Raw genomic sequence first — 26824 nt, 5'->3', positions numbered from 1 at the left:
CATATAATGTTGATCATTTTGCATGTGTTACACTTTAAGATACATCACACAAATGTGCCAGTAAAATTTTTAATAACAACGTAAATGTCTGATCTTCTGGGCACGAAATTCTTCTAGATGGTCATCCTCAAATATCGGACTTTTAAATGAGAGTCAAACGCTCTGTGATTTAAGAAATTCATCGTACATTCTCGCACGTAGTTCATCTTGCATAAAAGGAAATTTACTTTGAAAGTAACACTTTTCAAACAACCATTCACAATATTTTTCCCATGACCTGTTAGAAATTGGTTTGTTTCAGCAGTTGCCAGAGAGCGCCAGATAACAGGTGTCATTGCACCTGCGCAGCTACGATGACGCAGGAAGCCCGCGTGTTCGTACATGTAAAATATTGAAAAATCTTGCATTATGTCATAAAAGAAACAAGACATCAAAGGATACTTTAGGAGCATCAGAATATCATGAACTATACTAAAACGCATAATTCAGCTTAAAGTGCACAATCGTATGCCCGGATTCAGATGAAAATTTTCTTGAGTACCGGTACTGTATTATCTCATGTTTGGTTCTTTATTATGGCATAATCCCATACGAGCTAGAAGATGGAAAACATGCACTTGAAATGCAGCGAACAGTTGAAACTAGCCAACAGTGTGAAATTAAACACTTCGTTTCAAATAAATTGACTGCCTCAGCGCAAAATATTAATAAAAGCCAAATCTCTTTAGCAAACCGACAAAAATAACTTCATTGTTCTGCAAGGTGATTAATGCTTGACTGTCAGAAAGGTGGAAGTAAAACCGGAAACTGACAACATATTTTATTTAGCCTTCCATAATTACGCGAACGTATTTTAATTCATTTGGTAGCTCCCGGCCACAGAAATCTGCTTTTGTTTTCATTTAATGTGAGAGCAATAAACGAAGAGGAAACAGCAAAATCACTAAACGTAAACACAACTCATGTGGAGACTACCCACCTCCCCACTGCAACTCAGACTGCTCTGCGCATCAGCCCTGGATCTACGATATTTCCGAACCGGAGCAATTGAGATAGTGGTGCCCAGCCACAAATCTGTAGCCAGAAGCGGGAGAAGGTACTACTCATAGGCGACTCAACTGCACATGCGCAAGAGCCCGCCCGCAACTGCTCAAATGAATCAAATGTAAACAGCCGTCATGTCACGCTCATCGGAGGCAAATTGTTGTTAGGAAGCACTGCATATTCTTCCCAAAGCCTTTGACACACTTTGGTTGGCAGTATCAGCAGTTGTTTTATATGACGCATTTCCTTTGCGACTTAAGTTCTATTTTCGTTTTTTTTTCTCTCGTTCATGTTTTTTTTGCTGCAGCATTATTCTGCAGAAGTGGGATACAGTAATATCCTTCGCTGGAGTATTGGTTCTTACCAGTCAAAATCACAAAAATTTAACTGGTAACTAAAACAAGGAAAAGTTCCTGGAATTCTAAAAAATTCCCGGGTTTTTCCCGGTTTTCTCCCGGACGAAAAAATTCCTGGGTTTTTCCCGGATCTCCCGGGACGTATACACCCTGTACAATACTCCCCGTGCATGGCGCTTGCACTGGGCAGCCTGACAATCATTCTCCAGTAATTTATGAAGCTATACATCATATATCATTCAGTCAACCCAGCTACATTTCAATGCCTTACTTTGGATACTTTACATTTAGCTGTCGAAGGTTTGTGCTTCGTACTGGTTTCCGATTGGAGCGTTATTACCCTTCACGAACCAAGACATCATTTTTGCATACACCTGAGCTGGTCATGAGCTCACTGGTAACCACCTTGCTCTGAACTTTGCTGTTTGCAGTTCCACCACTACCTCCAGCAGTCTGTCAGTTCACAGGTATACCACTGACATTTCCAAGCACTTCTGTGTGATATTATCTTAGAAGATAGTATAGAGACAATCCACAAACAAAATTTAATTTCATTAGCAACTATTAATATTTATTTCTGTTTTGTTTTGCGCAAAAACACCTGATGTCATTTGTGCCCATGTCATAACCTTAGAACACTAAGAAGAAAAATTTAAAAGTGGATACATGTTGAGCCCAATCAATGGAAGGAAAGACAGCTATAAACATGAACTTCATCTCGGAGAAAGGTAAACAAAATGTGCCACAGAGGCAACGAAGGTCCCGAGCTAAGGAATATACGTCCTTTCCACATTACTACAACAGATAAAAAGTAAAATGTAGTCGACAGCTCAAGCATCATTCACTAAAACGGCCGATAACTTACATGGCAAACAGACACTAGAACATAATTGGTTCAAAAAAAAGCTTTTGGTCAGGAATTGGCACACTGTCAAAGGTTAACGTCTATGAACATGAAGTTGGGGATCACCACCTAATAAATGATTACGGCTAAACTGACAGTGCCCATGATGGATAAACAACAATGACCAATATGCAACATAGCTAAAATGATCTCCTCACAGCGAGATAGCCGAGAGAGGGTTGGGCAAGTTGCTGGAAGAGGTATAATTCCCCAAAATGGTGATCCTAAAGGGACACCACCTGCCGAAAGGCAGCAACACAGAGATCATTGGAAAGAATGGAAGAGCAAGCGGCCCAAGGTAGGACTGCAGCCTTGGCAGCAATGTCAGCACCGTCATTTCCCATCACGCCAAAGTGACCAGGAAACCACACAAACACCATAGTGGCTCCCTCAATAGTGAACAAGTGGAAGCTTACTTGGACTTGTTGCACTAAGTGGTGGGTTGTTTACAGCTCTCAGAGGCTCTGAAGGCACTGAGGCAATTGGAGCATGTAACACAATGGAAAATCCTGCATTGTCATATGTACTGCATGGCCTGATACAGAGCAAAGAGTTCTGCTATAAATTTTGACCAGAAGCTGATACCAAAAACTGTAGGTGCCAATGACGAAGGCACACCCAACATCACAGTCAATCTTAGAGCCATCAGTGTACATGAAGGAGCTATTGCTAAGTTTCGTGCAAAGGTCTACATCTACATTTATACTCCACAAGCCACCCAACGGTGTGTGGCGGAGGGCACTTTACGTGCCACTGTCATTACCCCCCTTTCCTGTTCCACTCACGTATGGTTCGCGGGAAGAACGACTGCCGGAAAGCCTCCGTGAGTGCTCGAATCTCTCTAATTTTACATTCGTGATCTACTCGGGAGGTATAAGTTGGGGGAAGCAATATATGCGATACCTCATCCAGAAACACACCCGCTCGAAACCTAGACAGCAAACTACACCGCGATGCAGAGCGTCTCTCTTGCAGAGTCTGCCACTTGAGTTTGCTAAACATCTCCGTAACGCTATCATGCTTACCAAATAACCCAGTGACGAAACGCGCCACTCTTCTTTGGATCTTCTCTATCTCCTCTCTGAACCTGACCTGGTACGGATTCCACATTGATGAGCAATACTCAAGTATAGGCCGAACGAGTGTTTTGTAAGGCACCTCCTTTGTTGATGGACTACATTTTCTAAGGACTCTCCCAATGAATCTCAACCTGGCACCCGCCTTACCAACAATTAATTTTATATGATCATTCCACTTCAAATCGTTCCATACACATACTCCTAGATATTTTACAGAAGTAACTGCTACCAGTGTTTGTTCCACTATCATATAATCATGCAATAAAGGATCCATCTTTCTATGTATTCGCAATACATTACATTTGTCTATGTTAAGGGTCAGTTGCCACTCCCTGCACCAAGTGCCTATCTGCTGCGGATCTCCCTGCATTTTGCTGCAATTTTCTAATGCTGCAACTTCTCTCTATACTACAGCATCATCCGCGAAAATCCGCATGGAACTTCCGACACTATCTACTAGATCATTTATATGAAACTTCCTGGCAGATTAAAACTGTGTGCCCGACCGAGACTCGAACTCGGCACCTTTGCCTTTCGCGGGCAAGTGCTCTACCATCTGAGCTACCGAAGCACGACTCACGCCCGGTCCTCACAGCTTTACTTCTGCCAGTATCTCGTCTCCTACCTTCTAAACCTTACAGAAGCTCTCCTGCGAACCTTGCAGAACTAGAAGTCCGCTGCAGAGTGAAAATCTCATTCTGGAAACATCCCCCAGGCTGTGGCTAAGCCATGTCTCCGCAGTATCCTTTCTTTCAGGAGTGCTAGTTCTGCAAGGTTCGCAGGAGAGCTTCTGTAAAGTTTGGAAGGTAGGAGACGAGATACTGGCAGAAGTAAAGCTGTGAGGACCGGGCGTGAGTCGTGCTTCGGTAGCTCAGATGGTAGAGCACTTGCCCGCGAAAGGCAAAGGTCCCGAGTTCGAGTCTCAGTCGGGCACACAGTTTTAATCTGCCAGGAAGTTTCATATCAGCGCACACTCCGCTGCAGAGTGAAAATCTCATTCCAGGTCACTTATATATATTGTGAAAAGCAATGGTCCCATAACACTCCCCTGTGGTACACCAAAGGTTACTTTAATGTCTGTAGATGCCTCTCCATTGAGAACAACATGCTGTGTTCTGTTTGCTAAAAACTCTTCAATCCAGCCACACAGCTGGTCTGATATCCCGTAGGCTCTTACTTTGTTTATCAGGCGACAATGCGGAACTGTATCAAACGTCTTCCAGAAGTCAAGGAAAATGGCATCTACCTGGGAGCCTGTATCTAATATTTTCTGGGTCTCATGAACAAATAAAGCGAGTTGGGTCTCACACGATCGCTGTTTCTGGAATCCATGTTGATTCCTACAGAGTAGATTCTGGGTTTCCAGAAATGACATGATACGCGAGCAAAAAACATGTTCTAAAGTTCTACAACAGATCGATGTCAGAGATATAGGCCTGTAGTTTTGCGCATCTGTTCGATGACCTTTCTTGAAAACTGGGACTACCTGTGCTCTTTTCCAATCATTTGGAACCTTCCGTTCCTCTAGAGACTTGCGGTACACGGCTGTTAGAAGCGGGCAAGTTCTTTCACGTATTCTGTGTAGAATCGAATTGGTATCCTGGCAGGACCAGTGGACTTTCGTCTGTTGAGTGATTTCAGTTGCTTTTCTATTCCTTGGACACTTATTTCGATGTCAGCCATTTTTTTGTTCGTGCAAGGATTTAGAGAAGGAACTGCAGTGCGGTTTTCCTCTGTGAAACGGCTTTGGGAAAAGGTGTTTAGTATTTCAGCTTTATGCATGTCATCCTCTGTTTCAATGCTATCATCATCCCAGAGTGTCTGGATATTCTGTTTCGATCCACTTACTGATTTAATTTAATGTAAGACCAGAACTTCCTGGGATTTTCTGTCAAGTCGGTACATAGAATTTTACTTTCGAATTCACTGAACACTTCACACATTGCCCTCCTTACACTAACTTTGACATCATTTGGCTTCTGTTTGTCTGAGAGGTTTTGGCTGCGTTTAAACTTGCAGTGAAGCTCTCTTTGCTTTTGCAGTAGTTTCCTAACTTTGTTGCTGAACCATGGTGGGTTTTTCCCATCCCTCTCAGTTTCACCTGGCACATACCTGTCTAAAACGCATTTTACTATTGCCTTGAACTTTTTCCCTAAACACTCAACATTGTCAGTGTCGGAACAGAAATTTTTGTTTTGATCTGTTAGGTAGTCTGAAATCTGCCTCCTATTACTCTTGCTAAACAGATAAACCTTCCTCCCTTTTTTATATTCCTATTTACTTCCTTATTCATGGATGTTGCAACGGCCTTATGATCACTGATTCCCTGTCCTGCGCTTACAGAGTCGTAAAGTTCGGGTCTGTTTGTTATCAGTAGGTCCAAGATGTTATCTCCACGAGTCGGTTCTCTGTTTAATTGCTCGAGGTAATTTTCGGATAGTGCACTCAGTATAATGTCACTCAGTGCTCTGTCCCTACCACCCATCCTAAACATCCGAGTGTCCCAGTCTATATCTGGTAAATTGAAATCTCCACCTAAGACTATAACATGCTGAGGAAATTTATGTGAAATGTATTCCAGATTTTCCCTCAGTTGTTCTGCCACTAATGCTGCCAAGTCGTAAGGTCGGTAAAAGGAGCCAATTATTAACCTAGCTCGGTTGTTGAGTATAACCTCCACCCATAATAATTCACAGGAAGTATCCACTTCTGTTTCACTACAGGATAAACTACTACTAACAGCGACAAACACGCCACCACCGGTTGCATGCAATCCATCCTTTCTAAACACCGTCTGTGCCTTTGTAAAAATTTCAGCAGAATTTATCTCTGGCTTCAGCCAGCTTTCTGTACCTACAACGATTTCAGCTTCGGTGCTTTCTATCAGCACTTGAACTTCTGGTACTTTACCAACGCAGCTTCAACAGTTTACAATTACAATACCGATTGCTGCTTGGTCCCCACATGTCCTGACTTTGCCCTGCACCCTTTGAGGCTGTTGCCCTTTCTGTACTTGCCCGAGGCCATCTAACCTAAAAAAAAAAAATGCCCAGTCCATGCCACACAGCCCCTGCTACCCGTGTAGCCGACTGCTGGGTGTAGTGGACTCCTGACCTATCCAACGGAACCCAAAACCCCACCACCCAATAGCGCAAGTCAAGGAATCTGCAGCCCACACGGTCGCAGAACCGTCTCAGCCTCTGATTCAGACCCTCCACTCAGTTCTGTACCAAAGGTCCGCAGTCAGTCCTGTCGACGATGCTGCAGATGGTGAGCTCTGCTTTCATCCCGCTAGCGAAACTGGCAGTCTTCACCAAATCAGATAGCCGCCGGAAGCCAGCGAGGATTTCCTCCGATCCATAGCGACACACATGATTGGTGCCGACATGAGCGTCCACCTGCAGATAGGTTCACCCTGTACCCTTCATGGCATCCAGAAGGGCCCTTTCCACATCTGGAATGACTCCCCCCCGGAATGCACACGGAGTGCACATTGGTTTTCTTCCCCTGCCTAGCAGCCATATCCCTAATGGGCCCCATTACACACCTGACGTTGGAGCTCCCGCCTACCAGTAAGCCCACCCCCTGCGACTGCCCGGATCTTGCAGACTGAGGGGCAACCTCTGGAACAGGACAAGCAGCCATATCCGGCCAAAGATCAGTATCAGCCGGACACAGAGCCTGAAACCGGCTCGTCAGACAAACTGGAGAGGCCTTCCATTCAGCCCTCCGGAATGTCTTTCGCCCCCTGCCACACCTCGAGACGACCTCCCACTCTACCACGGGTGAGGGGTCAGCCTCAATATGGGCAGTATCCCGGGCAGCCACAGCCGTAGTCCGATCGTGGGATGCATGGGACCAGCTGGCCGTCCCCGACAAACCCCCGTCCGGACCCCCACAGTGATGCCCACTGGCAACAGCCTCAAGCTGTGTGACCGAAGCCAACACTGCCCGAAGCTGGGAGCGAAGGGATGCCAACTCAGCCTGCATCCGAACACAGCAGTCGCAATCCCTATCCATGCTAAATAGTGTTGTGCAAAGAACATCTGAACTAATCTACAGAGAGCACAAACAATTCGACACAAAATGTAAACAGTTATTAAAATACAAGATTGCCTAGTAAATGCAGTTATGCTGCTACTTGCGCACTGCTGACACATTGCTCAGCGGCAGAAGGAGACTACGCGATTTTACACTATTCAGGAACTAAAATGCGATGCTACAACTCTCAAATACTATAACACGCCCAAAATGTATGAATTAAACAATGCAAGTACCCAAAAAACATGCAAAGAAATTAAGAATTAAACTATGTAACAAATAAGTGAGCTAAGAGTATACGACTTGCTGCTGGCAGCTTCTTATCCAATGGCGACAGGGAGAAACTTGCAGCGATAGGTCAAATCCAGACTAGTTTCCTTAGGAAGCAAACGAGGCCCAAGATGAACATGGGCCACCACACGAAGCCAAGGTGGTGAAGGTTTCACGACCATAGAGAATATGGCAGGTAGCACAAAGTTAAGCTGCTGGAGAAATATCTGAAAGCAAACTCCGCATGCATGATCTCATTTCAGGCCCAGTCAGATCGCAGCGCCGACATCACAATCAAATTCACCACTGTCATGTGCATGGTGAACCCTTCTGTATCTCTTCCCCCAGATTCATGGATCCCGAGGACTGCACAGACACAGCAGCCAACATAGGGCATCATCATGACACCATGGGATGACTCCATGGAGCCAGAGCCTTCGTTTCCTCTTGTCCTATTGATGGAGCTGGATCCACCTATGCCGCACCAGCCGACGCCTTCTACACCTGGGTATGGGCCTCAGAAGGTGGATGCATACCCTTCTGGGCATTTTCTGGGGGACGTTTCCACCAGAGCGAAGGCTGGAAGGGGAGGGCGGGGGGTGTACAACCAGAAGTCTGACGTCCCCTGCAGCCACAGATTCCAGCCCCACAGAGTGTCCATGCCCCTGCCTTCCCTAAGGCTCCTTATACAATGATGCTCCATTGCTTTGGGAGGGAGAAATGTTACAGCGTTAAGTCAAACTCCGGCACGCCAGTCAGGAACAATGAGAAGAGATGGCCGTGAGAAGACGTCAACCAATAGCACGCTGACCGACCCCTCTCCAGGATGACAACACGACAGCAGTGCCCTCTATGTGAAGAGGACATAAGAGCCACAACTGAATGGAAACAGCCACTTGAGTAGTCGCTTAAAGATTAGGCACCTATATAGCAGCAACTTAGGATTGTCTACACCAAAGAAAATTCTTAGTTTGCATTTCACTCTTTGCTTAATACCCATCTTTGTAATAGTCAAAGTTAAGTATTGTCTCTTTCCATTTTATGATTAAACTCATTAATACGGTTTGTTTGAATTGTTTGTCTAGCGAACCTAGTATGTAGGATTCCTAGGTTCCACATATTTTACGAGTGTGGAGACTTAATAGTTTGTCCATACTGGGCTTAGGTATGGCTATGACAGTGCCTGGGAAACATGCTATCTGCCCAAATGCGATTGTACCTACACTATGTGATCAAAAGTATCTGGACACCTGGCTGAAAATGACTTACAAGTTTGTGGCACCCTCCATTGGTAATGCTGGAATTCAATATGGTGTTAGCCCACCCTTAGCCCTTGATGACAGCTTCCATTCTTGCAGGCATATGTTCAGTCAGGTGCTGGAAGGTTTCTTTGGGAATGGCAGCCCATTCTTCATGGAGTGCTGAAGTGAGGAGAGGTATCGCTGTCAGTCGGTGGGGCCTGGCATGAAGTCAGTGTTCCAAAACATCCCAAAGGTGTTCTACAGGATTCAGGTCAGGACTCTGTGCAGGCCAGTACATTACAAGGATGTTATTGTCGTGCAACTACTCTGCTACAGTCTGTGCATTATGAACTGGTGCTTGATGGTGTTGAAAGATGCAATCGCCATCCCCAAATTGCTATTCAACAGTGGGAAGCAAGAAGGTGCTTAAAACATCAATGTAGGCCTGTGCTGTGATAGTGTCATGCAAAACAACAAGCGGTGCAAGCCCCCTCCATGAAAACCACGACCACACCATAACACCACCGCCTCCAAATTTTACTGTTGGCACTACACACACTGGCAGATGACGTTCACCAGACATTTGCCATACCCACAACCTGCCATTGGTTCACCACTTTGTGTATCGTGATTTGTCACTCAACACAATGTTTTTACAAGTTCAATTGTCTGACGTTTACACTTCTTACACCAAGCGAGGTGTCGTCTGGCGTTTGCCGGCGTGATGTGTGGCTTATGAGCAGCCGCTCGACCATGAAATCCAAGTTTTCTCACCTCCCGCCTAACTGTCATAGTACTTGCAGTGTATCCTGATGCAGTCTGGAATTCCTGTGTGATGGTCTGGACAGATGTCTGCCTATTACACATTATGACCCTCTTCAACTGTCGGCGGTCTCTGTCAGTCAACAGACGAGGTCGGCATATACACTTTTGTGCTGCACGTGTCCATTCACATTTCCACTTCACTATCACATCAGAAACAGTGGTCCTATGGATGTTTAGGTCTGTGGAAATCTTACAAACTGACGTATGACAGAAGTGACACCCAAACACCCGACCACGTTCGAAGTCCACAAGTTCCGCGAAACGCCCTATTCTGCTCTCTCACAATGTCTAGCGGCTACTGAGGTCGCTGATATGGAAACCTAGCAGTAGTTAGCAGCACAATTCACCTAATATGAAAAAAGTATGTTTTTGGTCGTGTCCGGATACTTTTGATCATATAGTGTATGAAGGAGAAGGTGACTGCTTGCAAGAGAAAGGTGCTGCAACATATGAATGTGAACATCGTCTGGCCCTGGGACGGAAGATTGGGGTGAGGTGAGGGCATGATCTAGCTCCCTCATAGTAAAAGCAGCACTGTAGCATTCATGATTCTGAGAGGAGAAGGGTATCACTCAAGTCTCCTCTGCTCATTTCTGATTGAGGAAGACAGGCTGATTGTGGGTGGAGCTCTAAATCTCTGCAAAATTGCGGCCTAAGGTGTTGGAGATAGAAATAAGGTCCACAATGACATCATCTGCTATGGTCAGACCAGAAATTTGGAAACAGACCTTGGTCTCAGAGAGCCATTTGGAGTTGCCACACGACAGAAGAGGAAATGAAACCGTTAAAAGAAATACTAAAAGAAATCCAGCTAGTTGTTTTGCTATCCCGGAGAATATGACAACACTGTGTATGTATCTGTTGATAGCAAATACAGTTCACCATCATTGGATGACAGTTAAAATTGCAGAAAGCAACATCTCCATACATGAATCAAGTCTTGGCACCCCTCAGTCCACCAAGGGACATAGCACGGTAAAGATGAGAACATTCTGAAGCAGTAAGGATAACATTTATAAGGTATTCTACCTAGACATTACAAATGGGGAAATTTTTGTTGAAGGTCGCCAGGGAGGAGTAAAGACCCCAGTAGGCTTTAGAAAGCTGTCAATTGGTTTAAACATACAATATGTGATCCAAAGTATCCGGACACCACAAAAACATACGTTTTTCGTATTAGGTGCATTGTGCTGCCACCTACTGAAAGGTACTTCCTATGAGTGACCTCAGCAGTCATTAGACATCAGGAGAGGTCAGAATGTGTAGCTCTGCAGAACTCAAGGACTTCAAACATGGTCAGTTGATTGGGTGTCACTTGTGTCATATGTCTGTACCTGATATTTCCACACTCCTAAAAATCTCTAGGTCCACTGTTTCTGATGTGATATTAAAGGGACAAGTACACGACAAAAGAGTAGAGGCCGACATCGTCTGTTGACTGACAGAGATCGCTGACAGTTGAAGAGCTGAAGAAGGTCGTAATGTGTAATAGGCAGACATCCATCCAGACCATCACACAGAAATTTCAAACTGCATCAGGATCCACTGCAAGTATTATGACAGTTAGGTGGTAGGTGAGAAAACTTGGATTTAATGGTCAAGCGGGTGCTCATAAGCCAGACATCACGCCGGTAAATGGCAAACAATGACTTGCTTGGCGTAAGGGGCGTAAACATTGGACATTTGAACAGTGGAAAAACGTTGTGTGGAGTGACGAATCACAGTACACAATGTGGTGATCCGATGACAGGGTGTGGGTATGGCAAATGCCCAGGGAATGCCATTTGCCAGCGTGTGTAGTGCCAACAGTAAAATTCGGAGGCGGTGGTGTTATGGTGTGGTCGTGTTTTTTATAGAGGGGGCTTGCACCCCTTGTTGTTTTCCATGGAACTATCACAGCACAGGCCTACATTGATGTAGGCTTCCCACTGTTGATGAGCAATTCAGGAACGACATTGCGTCTTACAACACGATCGAGCACCTAATCAAAATGCACAGCCTGTGGCGGAGTGGTTACACTACAATAACATCTCTGTAATGGACTGGCCTGCACAGAGTCCAGACCTGAACCCTATAGAACACCTCTGAGATATTTTGGAATGCTGACTTCATCCCAGGCCTCACCGACCAACATCGATATCTGTCCTCACTGCAGCACTCTGTGAAGAAAGGTCTGCCATTTCCCAAGAAACCTTCCAGCACCTGACTGAACATATGCCTGCGAGAGTGGAAGCTGTCATCAAGGCTAAGGGTGGGCCAACACCATACTGAATTCCAGCATTCCCGATGGAGGGTGCCACGAACTTCTAAGTCATATTCAGCCAGATGTCTGGATACTTTTGATCACATAGTGTGGGTGGGGCAGGAGTCAGCAAATGGATAGCACATGGGAAATGGTTGCTCGAGTACATGTCAGAGAGGATGGAACACTTGAGATGACAGGCAAGCTGGGCAGTGCGGAAAAAGAGGCCAAATGGAAATAGTTGTGCTTGGCGTCTGAAAGGAACATCGGTGCTCCAGTGTTAAGACAAATGAGGTTGGGTTGATTGAGAAGGTCAGCTATAAGGGCACCTCTCGGACAGGTTCTGGAAGTGCCCCAATGGGGATGGTACGCATTAAAGTCACTGAGCAGCAAAAAATGGTGACCAATAAGCTGGAGGTAGCCTGCCCCGAAGACAATGAATGATGGAGGGATGTAGACATTACAAGAGAGAAGATGAAGTGAGAAAGGATAATGTGAACTGCAACAGCTTGCAGCCGAGTGTGCAGTGAGATGGTTTGGCAGTGTGAACATTATCCCGGACGAGTAGCTTAACCCCCCCCCCCCCCCCCGAGATGGAATGCCGTCCTTTGGGGGAAGGTAAAAGTGGACCAGAAGAAAATGCGAGAGGTCAAACAGTCACGAGGACTTGAGACAGAATACAAGCAGATGCTGTGATTCCTCCTTGTTGGCTCTAACGGCAGGAATGTTCCACTGGAGGAGAGTCATGACAGGGTAAGGAGGGAGAGGAACAAATGAAGTGTTTTCACCTCCGTGGCTGCTTAGTGCCAATCTTTGAACACTCACTTCTACAGGGCACAGAGCCTGGAGGATCCTGTTCCTAGAGATCTATAGAGGTGTCGGCATTCTCTCTGGGTCGGCCTGTAGATTACAGGACAGAAAACCGATAGGTGATGCGCGTCGGCGAAATGGAGGTCGGCAGGGTGAGGGTATTATGTAGCGACACTGCTGAATAGGACCTCCGAGTCGGGGAAGGAGAAGACCATTTGTCTTTGATTTCTCAGATCCTTTGTGGATGGCAGATGAAGACTCAGACATTTGTTAGCTGGAGGAATCTAAGAAGTCTTTGCAGAAGTGTTCCTTTTGTCCTTTCCGGCCTGCTGGTTGTGAAGCAGGTGGTTTTGCTGCCAGGGATGAAGTTTGGTGGTTTGCTGTGCATATGGAGGAGAAAGAGATGGAGATGTTACCGTGGCTATGGCGATTTTACAACCGTACTGCTGAATTTGAGGTTGCAAGTCTGCATGACCATGTCCTCCACGGATTGAGGCATAGCAAGGATGATACTTAAGTGCCAGGTGGTAAAATGCAGGGCTTTTGACTTCCCAACAACAAGCAAGCAACAGGGTAAGGAACTTTCACCTGGATCTCCTGGACGGCCCGCTCATTGAGATACACAGGACATTCCTGCGATGAGGCTACATGGTCAGCATTGCAAATGATACAGCAGGGAGAAAGAGGCGGGCAATCACTCTAGTAAGCATCTCTACCACATGTACCACATTTGGCCATGTTTTTATACGATATGCGAGTGTGGTTATAATGCTGACACTGGTAGCAACACATAGGGGGGTTTGGAATGTACAGTTGGACTGTGCTGACTTCATAGTCTGCTTTGATCTTTAATGAATGCACTACTCTACCAAACATGAGGAAGAAAGTGCATGTAGGCACTAAGGTTGTATCAACCTTTTTCATTACCTGATGGACTGCAGTGACTCCCTGATCAGAGACGCAAGTTTGTATTTCTCTCTGGGTCAGACCATTGAGCATTAGAGTATGAATAACACTATGTGAACAATTCAGCATTAGATCAGCCTCAACACGAAGGGGTAGCTGTCGACGAGCGAAGCTGTACTCAGTTGTCCGTCTTGAAAATCACAATTTGTTTCCAAAAGCAAAGTTCTATTACGTAAATGAGAGCCAGATTTCACATGGTCTCCAATTGCATCAACACCTACCTGAATAGTAAACAGATTAACCATAGAGAAGGACTGACCGCTTCACTATGTGACACCATGAGGAACTAAGCTGCAGCTGGGAGATTCTTTAAATATTTAATCTCATTCTGTTTAAGTTTAGTGGGTGTAAACTGAGATGGTAATCAGCTCATTGCGGGGAGGGAGGGGCTCATCTACCTTACGTGCTTGTTCACACCTCAGGTCACAACACTTCCCGAACTCTAGACAGAGGGACCAATTGGCAATTTGGGAAGGTAACAGCTTAGGTATTCACTTCTCCCTGGGCTTGGCCTGTACCAGGGGATACATGCGAATTCTACCTGTCGATCTGGGGCTGGGAATTATGCATTACCCAATTACCTGTTACATGTCAATCACGTGGGCCAGCCATTGCATGCACACAGGTAGGAAGAAGAAACACAGAGGAATCTCAAACATGGAGGAAGCAGAGGAAGGATAGGAGATGGAGAATGCGGAAGGGAAGAAAAAACACAAGAGAGGCTGCTCTGATGTCAGGCTATTAAAACCTCAGAACATTTCTAGAGTCTAATGGCCACTGTTATATATTTAAATGAAAACAGTGGGCTTACATATTATAAATGATTTAGTTCTTTTATGGGAAGCAATACCTACAGAAGCGCGTCGTCGGCTGGTTCTGGCTGCAGATGGCTCAGTTTTTGTTTTGTCATTGTCTGTCATCAGTGATATTCCTTTTGCTTCTGCATGATCAGTGACTGGTTCTCCAGCATCAGGTAAATTTATGGCTGTCTGATGAGAAAAGCCAGCATCTGCATCAATGGAATGTATTTTATCTTCTTTATTTTCAACAGATTCAAGGATTTTTGGAGGTGAAGGTGGTTTCACATCAGAACTTCTGTAAGCTTGCTCTAGCAAAGCTGGAGCAGCAGTCACATCTTTATCCGCCTGGGGGACACCATCAACACTTTCAGCTGGTTCGGTGGGTACTGCTGAAGCCACTGACTCAGCCACAGCTACATGAACAGCCAGGGTTTCAGTAGTATGCACAGGTGCAGCAGCCTGATCCTCTACATGCTTATCCTCAATCAGTGGCCTGAAAAAAATAATTAAATGAAAATTACACCTCATACACATGGAGAGTGTATCACATTTAAGAACAAAAGTTGTTTTTAACATGGCAAATACAGACAGTACACTGCTATTTCTGCTTCGGGCTTTTTTTACTATATTAACTCACATTAATGCATACATACTAGTACGTCCAGGATAAACAGGCACCAATCTTAGGAAAATGCCCCATCCCCATCCTCTTGCTTATGATTATACTATCCAGTGCATGGCCAACTACTCTTTTAAACTTGGGCCATAGTTCATCTACATGATCCTGTTCAGTGTTGAAAGTTTCAAGTTCTTCATTGAGATATGAACAACTGTTTTTTTATCTAGTTTACTGAGCATATATATCTTTCCCTACATGTTCTAGTTGTCCTTTGTACTTTGGTAATCATTGTTGCCACAAATGCACAATAGTCACTGATGCCAGTTTCGATGTGGACATCCTCAAAGAGATCAGATCTATTTGTTGCCATTACATCTGTTACATTTCGATCATGAGTGGAGTTCTGAACTGCCTGCTCTTGTAGTTTGCAGAAGAGTCATTTAGTAATGTTCCACAGGATGTCTTGTCCCGCCAACCACTCACAAAACCACAATCTTCCTAACTGATTGTTGATCATTAAAGTCTCCACCAATGATGACAGAATGGCTGGGGAACTTACATATGAGCAAACTGGGGTTTTCTCCAAATTTTCCAGTTACATCAGTAGGTGAGTCTGATGGCCAATAGAAGGACCCAATTACCATGTAATGCCTACCCCCGATACTAAGTCTTGCCCATACCCAGAAGATCAGTTCATAATGGGAAGGATACTCTATGGTATACAGTCACACTAAAAAACTTCTGAAGAAACAGAGACTACTGCATAATAGGTGTAAAACAAAGGATAGGGCTATAGATAGATAGATGTTGAATGAAACACATTTGGCTGTCAAGAAAATAATGCATGAAGCATTCAATGACGATTGCAGCAAAATATTGTCAAATAATCTTTCACAAAACCAAAAGAAGTTCTGGTTGTATGTAAAGGCTTTTGGTGGCATCAAATTTAGTATCCAGACACCCGCGAATAAGACAGGAACTGAAATTGAGGGTAGCAAAGAAAACGCTGAAATGCTTAACTCTGTTTTCAATTGTTCCTTTAAAAAGGAAAATCCAGGAGAACTACCACAATTCAATCCTCATGCCACTGAAAAGATGAGTGACTTAAGTGTTAGTGATTGAGCTGTTGACAAACAGCTGAAATCATTAAAACTGAACAAATCTCCAGGGCCAAATGGAATCCCAATTAGATTCTACACTGAATTTGCAGCTGGATTAGCCCCTCTTGTGATTATAATCTATTGTAGATCCCTCAAACAAAAAATTATGCCCAGAGTAGGAAGAAAGCATAAGTCACACCTCTTTACAAGAAGGGTAGTAGAAGTGACCTGTAAAACTACTCCCCAATATCATTGACATCTATCTGCTGTAGAATCTTAGAACACAATCTGAGGTCATACATAATAAGATATCTCAAACAGAATGACCTCCTCCATGCCAAATAGCATTGATTCCGAAAATATCGATCATGTGAAACCCAGCTCACATTTTTCTCACATAACGTACTGCAAGCTTTGGGCCACGCCAGTCAGTTAGATGCAGTATTTCTTAATTTACAAAAAGTGTTGTGGTTTAGTGCCACTACTACACTTACTATCAAAAGTACGATCATTTGGTGTATCAAGTGAAATCTGTGACTGGACTGAGGAGTTTTTGGAAGTGAGGATGCAGCATGTTATCTTCGATGGAGAGCCATCATCAGCCAGGGAAGTGTGTTGGGAGCCTTAGTGTTCATGACTGTTCATTCAGTCTTTCCTTCTCATCCCATCTCCTGTGATCCGTGGTTCTGGACGACCTTTCTGAACTCCACCCCTTTTCCTATACCTCACCAGTCCTTTTCCTTAGCCCCTATTCCTTCCCCTTCAACCCTTCTGCCAGAAGAATGAGCCACTGACTCCAAAAGCTTACAAACTATAATACCATTAAATGTGTGTTCTCCTACTGCCACCTGGTGGGCAGATCTTTCCTTATTGTTGTTATTCCCTCCTGAACTTTCCACTGTTCTGAAATACAAATAGGTATTATTTTGAAAGTACCTTACTGATGAGAAGTATCAATGTAAACTCAAAAATAAAGAGCAAATAAGTGTTATTTATAGATGATTTATGTATTTTAAACTGTTGTCAAGGAAACAACGTAGAGTTTCCATTTTCGTTGTCAAGGAAAGATTAAAAAGCATAACCTTAATGATGAAAGGAATATTGTTTTGAGAAATAAATAACCTCCAGCTGATTAACGTGGTCAGACAAGGTGGGATGTACATGCTGCTGAAGATTCTTTTTAAATATATTTATGAGCAGAAGTGGATAAGGTTATCAAGTAAGGTGAGTGCAGCGTCAAAATTATCATAAGCATAAGGACGCCATCTGAAGAAAAATGTTTATTGCAAGTATGGTAAGCACACGTACGCTACCTGAAGATTAATTGGGAACTGAGGGTAAGCAGAAGGAATGGTACCAAGTAGTGATGCACAAGGTATTTTCTAAGCACTAACTATCATTTCCAAGTCTATGTCCAGAAGTCCATTGGAAATCCTACTGTCAGTGGTAAAAGTAAATAAATGTAAACAATTCAATTTGAAAGTTCATGTCTGGCACTGAACGTGCAAAGACATTGTTAATAGTTTGAACCACATTACATCACACAGTAAGATAAACAGGATAACAACTAAATACCTTTTTGTAGCTTTCGCTTCAGAGAGGTCATTCCATGCTCTCAGTATATAAAAACAGAATGGTACTTTGTTAGTGACTGAACAACAACAGAATACTCAAGGTCAGGCCTAATGGACTTTGTCCCATTTAACAGCTTGGGTGAATATTTAAAAAGCAAACATCAAGTTTCTTTTGGGCACAATGAAGAGCGTCTATATTCAATGGACAATATGGTAATGACATACCATACAGAATAATACGACATAGTTCACTTGTGTAATATATATTTTATTATTGTTTATAAGTACAACAGCAGTAAATACCACATTTCATCCTGTAAGCCGGCATAGTCTGGTGCACAGCACCCAGAACATGAAGTTACCCATCACCAACCCAGTAACCTACCACTGAGTGAACCTCAAAAAATGGGGGAACTGTGCTAAACACACAACTCACAGAAAGAGAGATTACAATCAAACAATGGAAACTACATGTGGGAATATCAACAATTTAGGAAAAGATAGATTGCTACTTACCGTAAAAAAGACATGTAAAGTTGCAGAAAGGCACAATTGAAAGACACTCACATATAGCTTTCAGCCACAGCTTTTATTAGTAAAGTGAGACACACACACACACACACACACACACACACACACACACACACACAAGCAAGCAAGCACAACTCAAGCACACAACTGCCAACTCTAATGCCAATGCATTCTGGCTCAAGATGCTAGACTCGGGAGTCATGTGTGCGTGAGGTGTGTGTGATTGTGTTTGTGTGTGTGTGTGTGTGTGTGTGTGTGTATCTCTTTACTGATGAAGGCTGTGGATGAAAGCTATATGTGAGTGCTTTTTGATCGTGCCTGTCTGAAAACTGATGTATCTTCTTTATAGTAAAGAGAGGTTACAGCAACACCTCCACTTCAACAGTTGCCACCCATCCCACACAAGAAGCCCCTTCCATACAGCCGAGTCACCCATGGCTGTTGCACCTGTAGTGACGAGCAGTCCCTCTCGAAATATACCAAAGGTATCACTGAAGTCTTCACAACCCATAATTACCCTCCCAACCTTGTACAAAAACAGATCTCCCTGTGCCTTATCTCACCAGTCACCCACCATTTCCCAAAATCCCACCATCCGGCCACAGAGGAGCATTCCCCTTATTACTCATTACCGTTCAGGACAGGAGCAAGTGAATCGCATCCTCCCCCAGGGTTTTGACTACCTCTTGTTGTGCCCTGAAATTAGGAATCTCCTACCCAGCACTCTTCCCAGCGCTCCCTCAGTGGTACTCCACTGCTCACCGAACCTATACAATAACCTTGTCCATCCCTGCCCAACACCTGCTCCCAACACCTTGTCTCATGCCTCATATCCTCGTTATAGGCACAGATGCATGACCCGTCCCATAGATCCTCCCTCCACCAACTACTCCAGTATGGTCACAAACATCAACTATCCAATTAAAGGCAGCACTGCCTGTGAAATCAGTTATGTGATCTACAAGCTAAAATGCAATAACTGTGCTGCATTCTATGTGAGCATGACAACCAAGAAGCTGTATGTCTGCACTAATGGCCACCGACAAACTGTCGCCAAGAAACAGCTGGACCACCCCATCGCTTAGCACACCACCCAACATGACATTCATCATTTCAATGACTGCTTCACAGCCTGTGTCTTCTGGGTCCTTCCCACCAACACCAGCTTTTCTGAATTGCACAAGTGAGAACTCTCTCCCTAAAATACACACTATGTGATCAAAAGTATCTGGACACCCCCAAAAATATATGTGTTTCATATTAGGTGCATTGTGCTGTCACCTACTGCCAGGTACTCCATTTCAGTGACCTCAATAGTCATTAGACATCATAAGAGAGCAGAATTTGGTGCTCCGCAGAACTCCAGGACTTCGAACGTGGACAAGTGATTGGGCATCACTTGAGTCATACGTCTGTATGCGAGATTTCGACACTCCTAAACATCCCTAGGTCTACTGTTTCCGATGTGATAGTGAAGTGGAACGTGAAGGGACACATACAGCACAAAAGTGTAAGGGCCAACCTCATCTGCTGACTGACAGAGAACGCTGACTGTTGAAGAGGGTCGTAATCTGTAATAGGCAGATATCTATCCAGATCATCACACAGGTATTCCAAACTGCATCAGGATCCACTGCAAGTACTATGACAGGTAGGTGGGAGGTGAGAAAACTTGGATTTCATGGTTGAGAGGCTGCTCATAAGCCACGTATCACACTGGTAAATACCAAATGAAGCCTCGCTTGGTGTAAGGAGCATAAACGTTGGATAGTTGAACAGTGGAAAAACGTTGTATGCAATAATGAATCACGGTGCACAATATGGCGATCCGATGGCAGGGTGTGGGTATGGCGAATGTCCAGTGAACATCATCTGCCAGCTTGTGTAGTGCCAACAGTAAGTTCGGAGGCGGTGGTGTTATGGTGTGGTCATGTTTTTCATGGAGGGGGCTTGCACCCCTTGTTGTTTTGCATGGTACTATCACAGCACAGGCCTACATTGATGTTTTAAGCACCTTCTTGGTTCCCACTGTTGAAGAGCAATTCGGGTATGGCGATTGCACCTTTCACCATGATCAAGCACCTGTTCATAATGCACGGAATGTGGCAGAGTGGTTACACAACAATAACATCCGTGTAATGTACTGGCCTGCACAGAGTCCTGACCTGAATCCTACAGAACACCTTTTAGGATGTTTCGGAATGCCAACTTCATGCCAGGCCTCACCGACCAACGTCAATATCTCTCCTCACTTCAGCACTCTGTGAAGAATGGGCTGCCATTCCCCAAGAAACTTTCCAGCACCTGATTGAACGTATGCCTGTGAGAGTGCAGCTGTCATCAAGGCTCAGGGTGGACCAACACCATATTGAATTTCAGCATTACCGAAGAAGTGCGCCACAAACTTGTAAGTCATTTTCAGCCACGTGTCCGCATACTTTTTATTACATGGTGCATATGCTATGTTCCCGTAATGCTCCTGTCCTCAGTCTTCAGTAGTCATTGTCCTTACCCATCTAGCCTCTTCCCTGTTCCCATTCCAGTACTACACAGCCCTCTATTCCACCAAGAGACCCTCAGTCTTTTTACTTCCCCCCTCTCCCTCCCCCCTGACACCCTTCATTTAACCTCCCAACTGCACCTAGCTGCCCTACCCTCTCTCTACCTCGTCTCTGCATGCTCGCACAAGCTGCACTTTACTGTCCCCCACCCCACCCTGCTATCCCTCCCCCTCCCCACCACAGCCTCCCCCTTACCCCCACCACCTCGTTGCCTAAACCTACATCTACACAGATACCACCATATGGTGCATGGCAGTGGGTAAGCTGTACCACTACCTGTCAATTCCTTTCGTTACATTCACAAATAGAGTGGGGAAAAATGACTCTCTCAATGCCTCCATATGGGCCCTAATTTCATGTATCTTAGGTGCAATGTATGTTGGTTACAGCAAAATCCTTCACCAGTTAGCTTCAAATGTCAGTTCTCTATGTTTTCTCAATAGGGTTTCTCAAAAAGAACATGACCTTCCCTCCAGGGATTCCCATTTGAGTTCGTGAAGCATCTCTATAACACTTAATTGCTGTTCAAACCCCTTGGTAACAAATCTAGCGGCCTGCCTCTGAATTGCTTCAATGTCTTTCTTCAATCTGACCTGGTACGGACCCCAAATACCCAAGCAGTACTCAAGAATATGTCACACCAGCAACCCATATGCAGTCTGCTTTACAGGTAAATCACTCTTTCCTAAAATTCTCTCAATAAGTGGAATTCAACCATTTGCATTCCCTACCACAGTTCTCACATGCTTGTTCCACCTCATATCGCTTTGCAATGTTATGCCCAGATATTTAAATGATTTGACTGTGTAATTAGTAACACTGTATCCAAACATTACAGATTTGATCTTCCTATTCGTCCCCATTTTACATTTTTACACATTTGGGACTAGTTGCCATTCATCACAACTGCCTCTCCCCCTCTCCCATAATACACTGCTGCTTGCAGTCTGGCCTCAGCAGCCACAGACTGTTGTCAGAGAGAGAGAGAGAGAGAGAGAGAGAGAGAGAGAGAGTTGCATTTGCATGTGCGCGCGTGTGTGTGTGTGTGTGTGTGTGTGGTTGTGTGTGTGTGTGTGTGTGTGTGTGTGTGTTGTCTATTTTTGACGAAGGCCTTGTTGGCCGAAAGCTCACTTTCTGACAATCTTATTGTTGTGCCTATCTGTGACTCAGCATCTCCACTATGTGGTGAGTAGCAACTATTATTGTCATTAATATTGTTACATTTCACACAGGATTTTCCATTGTTAAATAGAGATTACAGGTGTTTATCACAATTTCAGTATGGCTTCAGTTTTTAAATGAATAAGTTTTTAAATTTGATCAATGAATATACAAATATAAGATGACATTAACCAGGAATGTTGTGCATATTATTGTTAAGGTCAAGTGGATACAATTATACCCATCTACTGTGACAAAACCACTATACTGAAGGTTTCAAATGCCAATACTTGCAACTAATGAGTGCCTGTTGTTTCATGTGTTGTTCATGAGAATGTTATCACTGGGATGGTGAAACAACAATCACGACAAAGGAAGCCAACAAATTGTTTCCAATGGATGCTGATTTCAAAGGCAGTTGCTTCTGCCTGGAACCAACCCAACTTTTTGTCAACAAAGTAGGAAGATTATGTGTTGTTATGTATTCTTTTGCAGAACATTTTAGTGGGTAACAATATGTGATAACATGGATGCCAAAATGCTGGAAATTTTATCTCATCTCTATGTTGAAAATAGATTCTCATTATCATGTGATGACTTATAATCAAATGCTCATACCTTATAAGTAAACAAGAAAACTTTTCTAATGAAATGACCATATACTATTATTGGTCAGGAGACCTCGTCTGAAGTTGTTAGGCCACCTGACGGATGTCTTTCTACTTGACACTACTTCAGCAACTTTTGCATCTTTGTGATGAAGGTGAGACAAAGTGGTGAGGACAACACGAAAATTCAGTCCTGAGCATATAAAATCTCTGAGCAAGTTGGAAACTGGACCTGGGACCCTGCAACCTTGAGGAAACAATGTCAATCATTAGACCACAAGCTGCGGACATTTTCCTAATGTTCCATTCAGACTAGAATACTTCTTACTATATAACATAGCTCATAGGTTTTTGATAATTTCATGTCAATTTAAAAAGTGTTCATATTTTTCTCTCTTTAAAGATATCATATGATATTAAACAATGGAAATTCCAGGTTCGAATATCAACAGTATTATGAGAAGGATAGATTGTTACTCACTGTAAAGATGACATGTTGAGTTGCAGACAGGCGCATGAAAAGACTGTACACAAAATTAGCTTTCGGCCGAGGCCTTCTTCAGAAAAGAAAACACACACACACACACACACAGCTCTTCACAGACAGATTTCTCTTGCCATATTCCCACACACCCTCAATCCTCCCACTACACCCAAAAACAGGTACAAAGGAGCGCCCCCTCCACTAGATTTTCTGGACATTATAGATGAGAGTTATCCACATACCATATTCTCTGCTCCCAAAATTAGCCTAGCCTCAACCTATGGTAACCTACTGTTCCCACAGTCTCTAACCAACAGTTTCCGCCCCCTCTGTCCTACACCTCTCCCAATTCAAGTCCTCTCACCATCATAGTGTGCCATTCACTGTCAACACACCCACAGGTCCTTTTCCCCTTCTCTGCCCCTCTCCTTTTCTGCCCCCCCCCCCTCCCTCCCCTGTCCCCCACAACCTTCCAATGCTGCACATGACACCTTTCTCCTACTACAGTCTAGTCCCTGCATGCTCTGCCAGACAGCATTCTTCTTTCCCGCACCCGTACCCTGCTATCCCCTACTGCCCCACCCATTCTGGACTGGTGCTTTTGTTCAACGTAACAGCTGCATTCTGAATGTAGCAGCCGGAAGTATCGTTCATGCGTGAATGAGGTGTGCTTGCTTGTGTGAACGTGTGTGCGTTTTCTTCTCTGAAAAATGGCTGAAAGCTAAATGTGTAACAGTCTTTTTGTGGTGCCTGTATCAACTCATATGATATTACTTATTCTAAATCTTTGCAACTTCAGACATTCTTTATTTAGTGAGAATCTCAAGGCATTATATTATTCTATATATTATTAGGAAATTTTATGAGAGTGAGTGCGTAGGCCTAGATACATCACGTCATATTTAACATAATTTCAAAACATGGTTATTTATTTTGTAACAGTCCTTGAGAATTTCTAATTTTGAAAGAATTCAAGAATTCAATTGGGGGGGGGGGGGATGTATAGTATTTATAGTTAACAGGCCCTTGCGGAAAATGTAATGTGCAATATGTCTTAACCCCAGCTGTGCAATATGTACTGCATCATGATCACGAGCTGGGTGTATGGGCGGTTAAGTGAAATGACAAAGAGATACGTCGCCTCATCTCAAATTTGGCTGTCCACAGCATGCCCTTAGAGACTGTGGTCATGTGTGTGTGTGTGTGTGTGTGTGTGTGTGTGTGTGTGTGTGTGTGTGTGTGTGCGCGCGCCTGCGCTATATGATGAGCAGCAATATATACTTTTCAAAATATTGTCATATGCCTCATTTGGCAAAATTTGATCCACATAGAGGCTCTTCTCAGTAATGTGCACAAGTAGCTGAACTTCATCAGAGTCCACATCAAAGATAATTAGTGTAAAATATATATTTGTATAAAAATATATACAAATTTCACATTTTAATTTCACAGATCTTTTAAATCAGAAAAAATTTTACACAATGAAAATCCTAATTATTTGTGTTTTTTGCAAGAGTATGTGCTGTATAGTGTACTTACATACCATGCAGGGCTTGCAAGTGACAGATGTACAACAATATTTGGGTAACACTTTTCCTTTTTCATTTCTATTTGAATAAACATTCATGAAGTGAGAGGTACAGTGAGCTGCATACATTTGAATTGGATAGATTAATGGGATTCAAAGGATGTCAATCTAGAGCTAATATTTTAGCTTGGAAAGCATTAAAGATATATGTGCAGTGAGACAGGTCAGATCACATCCTAGCTATGTGTGTCTAACTTGCTAATACTTCATCCACTTAGAGACTTTTCTCAGCAAGAGTAGTTTTAATAGCAATGAGCTTAAATATAAAGTTGAATTAAATGTGCTATTTTTTTGTTTGGTAATGTAACATTTCTTATTGGACACACAAGATTCACTCAGAGCATAGACGAACAGTAAAACCCACAAAGTGCAAGGAATGGGGCTTTGTACACAGTATACATAAGATGTGTATTTAAGTGGAAATGAACAGAATCACTGTATGTGTGGAATTGTCCAAGTCATTTTCACTATAATGTTGCTAGTGGAATAATTTAATGACACTGTCTCTGTCTTTCGTTACCACTGATTCCATAATGAAAAAGATCATCAAGTACAATAAGAAGTTAACAGTTGTGATTTCTATAAAAACTACTTCACAATGTCATTTTTATTAATATATACATAACTATAATGTGTAACAATAAATGTCAGAGGTACTCAGTTGGATTTTAGTCATTATTATTTTCATTATTCACATGGTGGTTAGGAATATTGTATGCTGCAGTTACTTAAAACTGAATTTCCTGAAGAGATATAACTGAACTGGTCTGCCAAGCAACCTATTTGCTACTCCACTGTGAAGTTTTTAATATACAGAGGAACAATGCAAAGGGCCCTGAATACAGGGATCACTTGCCTTTTGATGTGTAAATAATTATCTTGATGTATGAATTGTAATGTGCAAGACAGACAGTTGTGGATGAAGTACAGTGAATACTTAGTTACAAAAAAATTTGTTGAACTCTCACTGAAAGGACGTGGTACTGCTAACACTCCACACACAATTCAGACAGATAAATGTAGCAAACATATTGTTGTGATTACTGGCAGACACGGTATGTATCAATACTAGTTGATATGTAGGCTATTATAGTTCCCAGACATGCACTAGAATGTGAGACTAAGTGACGTGATGACCTAACAAAATTTTTCATACTGTGTGTCATTAATGAATGAAACTTCACACATTTGACACTTGAGAGTATTAACTTCTATGGTTGAGCAGGAGAATATGAAGTACCACAAGATGTAAATAAATTGTGACTAACATATGATTCGTCGTAGTTAGCGTGACTTGCATATTATGTAGTACTGTTTCATGTAGTATAAGACAAGGGACCCCACTGATAAATATTTTTATAGGATATTCAGATTGTTGTAGGATTTGTTACATAACCGAACACTTCAAAAGATACCATGCAATAATGACACATAGGAGACCCAAGATTTGATTCAAATGCCAGTCAACCAACCTCCCAGCAAACCAATTAACTAACCAATCCCATAACAACAGACAGTTGATGTTACATCCTATGTAACAGCTCATCTAAAGAACAGTTTTATTCCATCCTAAAAGATGCCATCCTGGGATTTACTTTCTTGATTTCCCTTCCTACCGCTAACAACACAGCCCTCATGAGAGGAGGGGGTGGGGGAGATATCCCCAGGAACCAAGCCTCAGGGGGGGGGGGGGGCAAGTCTCTCATGGGTTTGGATCCCCCAGGGTGCTCAGTTGGCAACTGTCAGAATGCTATAATAAAATAAATTTATTATCATACTGGATTTTACATGTCAGAAGACAGCAACATTCGTCAGTTATCAGTCTTCGATTAAAAAGCTATTATAGCTGAGGCCCATAAACAACCAAAAAAACAATTTAACAAGACTAAAAAATTGAATTTTTTTTCATACCCCTATTCCTCAATTCTCTTTGCATTAATGGAAGATAGCATCTTTCCACGCTTAAGTAATGAATTTCTGTAATTACACTATCTCTGGGGTTCCCCTTGCTATTCCTGAA

The 26824-nt window shown here is 43.3% G+C and overlaps 1 protein-coding gene across 1 annotated transcript in view; it reads right to left on the bottom strand.

The window, feature by feature from the left end:
- LOC124775752 overlaps positions 1 to 26824 on the bottom strand; it is a 357417-nt gene that overhangs the window by 196956 nt on the left and 133637 nt on the right. Inside the window, exon 9 of the mRNA XM_047250614.1 lies at positions 14633 to 15071. Coding sequence (XP_047106570.1) covers positions 14633 to 15071 — 439 coding nt within the window. The remainder of the gene's footprint in view (positions 1 to 14632; positions 15072 to 26824) is intronic.

This window comes from Schistocerca piceifrons, chromosome 1 (assembly GCF_021461385.2).
Source record: "Schistocerca piceifrons isolate TAMUIC-IGC-003096 chromosome 1, iqSchPice1.1, whole genome shotgun sequence".
Classification (NCBI taxonomy): Eukaryota; Metazoa; Arthropoda; class Insecta; order Orthoptera; family Acrididae; genus Schistocerca; species Schistocerca piceifrons.
This window is presented reverse-complemented; position numbering and strand designations above follow the sequence as displayed.